Source organism: Gobio gobio, assembly GCF_949357685.1.
Source record: "Gobio gobio genome assembly, chromosome: 8".
NCBI classification, from domain to species: Eukaryota; Metazoa; Chordata; class Actinopteri; order Cypriniformes; family Gobionidae; genus Gobio; species Gobio gobio.
The window spans coordinates 43,926,655-43,933,035 of record NC_137114.1 but is presented as its reverse complement, the minus strand read 5'-3'; the positions used below and the strand labels follow the sequence as shown (position 1 = coordinate 43,933,035).

General features: G+C 41.7%; 1 protein-coding gene across 1 annotated transcript; it reads left to right on the top strand.

The window, feature by feature from the left end:
• Window positions 1-25: 25 nt before the first annotated feature.
• On the top strand, window positions 26-5,955 carry LOC307130390 (E3 ubiquitin/ISG15 ligase TRIM25-like; the record flags this gene model as incomplete). Its single annotated transcript, XM_079823352.1, has 6 exons — window positions 26-586; window positions 702-797; window positions 1,032-1,265; window positions 4,971-5,121; window positions 5,225-5,284; window positions 5,420-5,955. The coding sequence occupies 6 exons, from the start codon at window positions 26-28 to the stop codon at window positions 5,953-5,955; spliced, it is 1,638 nt and encodes a 545-aa protein (XP_079679478.1).
• Window positions 5,956-6,381: the final 426 nt, after the last annotated feature.

Genomic DNA, 6,381 nt, shown 5'->3' with positions numbered 1-6,381 from the left:
TAAGGTATAGACTGTCTGCAAAGAAATGTCTGAATCTGCAGCGAGTCTGTGTGTGGATCAGTTCAGCTGTCCCGTCTGTTTGGATCTGCTGAAGGAGCCGGTGACGATTCCCTGTGGACACAGTTACTGTATGAGCTGTATTACTGACTGCTGGGGCCAGAAGGAGCAGGGGCCGCCGTACCGCTGTCCCCAATGCAGAGAGAGCTTCAGTCAGAGACCTCTACTGAAGAAGAACACTCTGATAGCTGAGATGATGGAGACGCTGCAGAAGACGTCCCTACAAACGGCTGCTGTGGAGTGTGATGTTTGCACTACAGAGAAGAACAGAGCTGTAAAGTCCTGTCTGCAGTGCTTGGCCTCCTTCTGTCAAGCTCACCTGCAGCTTCACTATGAATCTCCTGCGTTTATGAAGCACAAACTAGTGGAAGCTTCCAGACACTTTCAGGAGAACTTTTGCCTCAGTCATGGGAAACTTCTGGAGATTTACTGCCAGGATGATCATCAGTGTATTTGTTGTTTGTGTGTGACAGACAATCATAAAAAACATAACGTGGTGCCTGTGGATTCAGAATGGACTAGTAAAAAGGTAACCAATACTTATAATTTCTTGAGCTAAATAATATTAGTCAAAGTTATTTAAATGACCAATTTAAAATACTGAAATACTAACCTACTTCCTTCTTGTATGGTAACATCCTCAGGAAGAGTTAAAGGAGATAAATGTGGTGTGTCAGAAGCTGATCCAGGAGCGAGAGAGAGGTCAGCGGGAACTCAGTGAAGCTGTAAAGTCTTTTAAAGTGAGTATGAGTACAGTAGAATCAGTATGAATCAGTATGCGAACCAGATGACTGCTCAAATCAGGAATACAACAGACATATGTTTTAATGTTTTAAATAGGCAACATTTTAATCTTGCCAATTTCATTAGACTGGAAGCATAATCACTTTGGATTTGAATAACATCTATGACAATGAAAATGGTCACATGCTGTTGTTGCTGTCTTCATGATCAGATCTTTGTGTCTCTGGCAGAGTTCAGCGCTAGAGACCATGGAGGACCTTGAGAAGGTCTTCACTGAGCTCATCTGCTCTCTTGAGAAGAAACGCTCTGAGATTAAAGAGCAGATCAGAGCTCAGGAGAAGACTGAGATAGATCGAGCAGAGGAACTTCACAAACATCTGGATCAAGAGCTGACAGAACTCAGAAAAAGACAAGCAGAGATTGACAAACTTCTGATCACTGAAGATCAGATCCAGTGTCTGAAGGTAATGATGCAAAAATGTTTAGAACTGTCTGTTAAATGAAACATTGTAGCATTTTTGTTATATGTTTAGGAGAGATCTGTTGTGTGTATGTAACATTTTCGGATTAAAATATAAAAAAAACACTAGAATAATGTTAAATATTTTGACTTGTGTACATTATCCTCAAATGTTTTAAACAAAAATCTATTTAAATCAATTTAACCCATCTAATGGCCTGTTTCGTTACTCCGCCTGTAAATGATGTCATATCCACCTTACCTTCGTTCTTACTTCTGTAGAAACCATGGAAAAACCAAAGACACTTTAATATATTATGTTTTGTGAGACAGGTGAGCAAATATTTGGATGCCTTAATTGAATGAAAACTAATTGTTGCATTATAGCTCAGCACAGTTAGTCTTATTGTTTGAAGATCTTGTGTTCTTGATTTGCCGCAAGTTACATGTTTGTACCATTAGAGACAACACTATTTTGTCAAGTGACTAACATGGCATAATCAGAAAGAGCTGTATTTGTAGCAACAGTTATGCAGCATTTTCTCCACCATACAATATATTTAAAAATGAACTATGCCATTTAGCAACACAAGTCATCCAGCTTTTATTAATAATCGATCTAACTTACTGGTGTTACAAACTAGGTGTAGATAAAACTCGCAAATGAGAACTTGGAACAGGAACTTTAATAGATCTGCATCTACTCCGTCCTCGTGCCGTAAAGCGAACAGAGGAGGGAGGGTGGGGGCTCTGGAGGAGGGCGTGGAAACAAACAGAAAACACAAAGTCCAAAGGAAAGAACAGTCCATGGGGGCGTGGAAGGAGGGAGGAGCCAGTGGGGGGCCTGGAGCAGGAGAAGCCAGGTGATATGCCAGAGGCCAGCCAGGACGAGGCCCCAGGGCAGAGTCGGAGGTGGGAGGAGCCGTGGAGTGGCTATGGAGGAAACCATCCTGGGGACGACCGTTGACGAAGCAGCCCCTGATGGACACACTGGAGGAGCTGCTGGGTCAATGAGCCCGCGCAAGTCCAGAGACCGAGGAGGAGCCGCAGCGACGAGCGTCTGAGGTGGAGCCGGATGACCGCAGGACAGAGGCTGAGCTGGTGGGACTGAGGACGAAGCCGGAGCAAAGGGGATGGCGGAGCCAGACGAAGCCGAAGGTGCAGGCAGGTCGACAACTGACCAAGGCAGAACCAGAGAGACGAGGGAGCCCAGAGAAGCCGTATGGCCGGAGGTTTCCGGTGGAGCTGAGGGAGGGTGGAGCCAGGGCGTAGCCGAAGTGTCGACGGGCCGTGGTGGAGTGCAGGGTTTAGAGACTGGCGGCGACAACAGGGGATCCTCTGTGCTGGCTGGAGCTGATGTACTGAGGACACGGGGCGAGTCCACACAGCATGTGGGCAGAGCAGAGGGGCTGAAGGACAGCAGCGGAGGCAGGGCTGAAGAACTGGCTGACTGAGGAGGTGGGTGAGGGAGGCTGGGCGGGAATTCTTGACAAGACGGAGACTCTGGAGAAGTTTGGGACCCTGGAGAGACAGGGGGCGCTGGAGATACAGGGGGACTGGGTATAACCTCTCTGAAAATGTCCATTAAATTAACCTAAAAAAAATGTCCTTCAGTTCCACAAGATGTCTACCAGAGGACCTCCTTTCATCCACCTCGGCTGGGTGGTGGGTGGGACTCCTTTCCCAGCCCTCAAGCTCCACCAGTACTCCCTCCATGACGCATGATGTTGCCGGCTCACGCACCTGGTCAGACCCTCACTGTGCTCCGGGCTCCGGGGGCGATGACTCCTCTCAAACTCTGCCTGGGTTCGGGCTCATCGATCGCTGCAGGCCGGTCTCAACGGTCTGCAGCGGGCATAGGCAACTCCCTCATGCCGGTCGTGATCGGTGATGGATGGCTGGTCTCTGGCGGTGGTGGAGTTGGACTGGTAAAGCTGTCCTCCTCAGTGGGGCCGATGGTAACGGGCGAGTTGTTGGATACCAGTACCCACTCCACGAATATGGCAAAATCCTCCTTGGGACCGCCCGCTGGAAGGCATGCCTTTGACCGCTCACTCAGGCCAGCATTGAAAAACACACAGAGTGAGCGGTCAGGGAAGTGTGTCTGCCAGGCAAGGTCCAGGAAGTCCCGTGAATGGGTTTCCAGCAGACGGTCTCCCTGATCCAGGCATAGCAGCTTCACAGCGGGAAGGGCCATGGGAAACGGGGAAAAACTCAAAAAAAGGGGAAAACGCCAAAAAAAAAAAGTTTTGGTCCGCCAATCTGTTACAAACTAGGTGTATAGTGTTTAATGTTCTATTATTTTTTAATTTAAAAGGGTTTCTACCATTGTGCTGAAAAGTAGAGCCTGTAGTTAGGTTGATGATATTGCTGAATACAATTAAGACAATATTACTATATTTAAATAATAATGGCTGTGCCCGCTTCAGCGCAGTGTGCTTGTGCTATTGTTAAGGCTACACTATGTAACTTTTCCGTCTGCTTGAGGTCCCCTATTCAAAACAAAAGCGTAGTTTGATGATGCCAAGTTTGAGCGCAGAATCTTGGGTCATGTAGTCTTCACCTCACAGCCGGTGGGAAAGAATCAGGATTGGACTCGGGCAGAAATCATGTTCATGGATGTGATTATTAACGTTACTGTAGTATGGAGCAGAGCAGGACTGAGTGGAGCTGAGCAAGGCTGCTGGACCGATTGTTAATAAGACGAACGCAACACACGCCTCGCGAGCAGACTTTTATTATGGCATAGTCGCATGCGCCATTTCCGCTTTTCCGGTCATGAGTATGAGGTAACGCAGCTCTGTTTATAATTTTAGATACATTTGAGTGTGTTGAAAATGATGTTATGACGTTACTCCGCGGCTGATATGACACTTGTTAACACAGCAGTGAGAGTAAAGCGTTTCTGCAAAATTAAACCGGAAACCGAGGGTAATGCAGATATGACGTTATTGACAGGCGACTCCCTCACACGTCCCGGATCCTTGGTTAAAATAGCAATTTCTCACGATTTACAAATAGTTGGAAACATTTGGGATATTGTAAGTACTCAACTGAACAAAATATATATAACATTGGCCTAGTGCCCACATGAAAAAAATACTATAGTATATTATAGTAAAATTACTCTAGTAAATACTATAGTGTTTTTGAACCGTACTATAGTAAATATACTTCAGTTAATTAACAAAGTGTTGTAAAATACAATAATATACTAAAATATACTACAATTTACTGTAGTATCTTTACTATAGTATGGTTCAAAAACACTATAGTATTTACTAGAGTAATTTTACTATAATATACTATAGTATACTATAGTATATTTTCATGTGGGTGGTTGTTAGATATTTTACTGAAAATGTTTTACATAGTGTACCTTTAACTAGATATAAATGAAAATATGAAACATATAATGTAACTAATTATAAATTATATGAAATATTACATTATATATTTCTATATATGTATGTGTATGTGCTGCACTGGTAAATATATATTCAATATATTTATACACATGCAGTACCATATCTTATCACATGTACATCTATATGTTATGATGTGTATTACTGAATATAAAAATTACATACATTATATGATGTATAAGTAAATATATTGTCACATATTTTTCAATATATGAAAAGCGTCAATTCCTTATGTTATTCCTTATATTATTCAATATATTGTAATATAATTTGTCTCATTTCAGAGCTGTCAGTCTGTGTGTGTTTTACCCACATTTGAAGACGTTCCCATCACTCAACACACTCATCTGTCTTTTAAAGACATTTCAATCTCAGAGTTTAAGGAGGTTTTGGAGGACGTCTGTCAACAGCAAACAGTCAAAATATCTCGAGAAGGTCTGAATGCTTCTTTTCTTGAAATATAAAATGTGCCATTCATACTATATATAACTACACCTAAATATTGACTTTACAATTATTTATTTTCTCGTGTTTTTAGTGTCAAATGTTCATGTTGCACAGACTCCAGAACCAAAGACTCCAAATACATTGTGGCAATGTAAGTTGAGCTATTTTTCCACAAACACAAATACTGTACATATTATTTGGTTAATATCAGTTAAAAGTGCCCAGTAAACATAAAGGATATAATAATACATTTCATAATTCTGTGTTTGTGTGTATCATTCCTAAGATTTCTGTCAATTGCAACTGGATCCAAACACTGCACATGAAGAACTCAAACTGTCAGAAGAGAACAGAAAAATATCATATTCAGATAAAGATCAGCAATATCCTGATCATCCAGAGCGATTTGATGAGTTTCATTACATCTTGTGTCGAGAGGGTTTGTACAGTCGCTGTTACTGGGAGGTCGAGTGCAGTGGGAACATTTGGGGTGTAGCCGTTTGTTACAAAGGAATTGGACGTAAAGGAAAGAGTGATGACTGTAGACTTGGCTACAACAAAAAATCCTGGAGATTGTCCCGCTATCAGCAGTATATCCATTTCACACATGCTAAAGCCCAAGTCTTAATCCCTGCTGTCCGCTCCTCTAGAATAGGAGTGTATCTGGATCACAGAGCAGGAACTCTGTCCTTCTACAGCGTCTCTGACACAATGACTCTCCTTCACAGAGTCCAGACCACTTTCACCGAACCCTTATACCCTGCTTTTCTAGCTGGAAAAGGTTCATCTGTCAGGATCATAGAGCAGAGTTTAAAAATATAATTTATCAGAAAACAGTACATTAAAAACTACCTGACTGTATTTGACAGTTACATTTTCACATCAAACATTCATTTAAATTTAATAGTTCTGAATAAAACATGTACTGTAAATGTAAATTGTTTAATTATTGTAAAACCAAAAAAAGTGTATTTTCTAGTTTGGTTGATTAAAGTCATGTTCTTTCAATTTTACTGTTTCATAACTACAGTATCTGATGCAGAGAAACAGCCATGAAACCTTTATAAAGAGGCAGTTTTAACATAGACCTTCTGTCAGTAGTAGAAATGTTTGTTTCAGATTAATCTTTATATTTCTGCTTTCTTCAGTTTAGTATGTAACTAATGTTGTAATTTTGATCAAATAAATAGAAAATAAAATGAAATGAAATTATGCATTTGTGGTGGTGATCTTTTGATGAAAATGTGG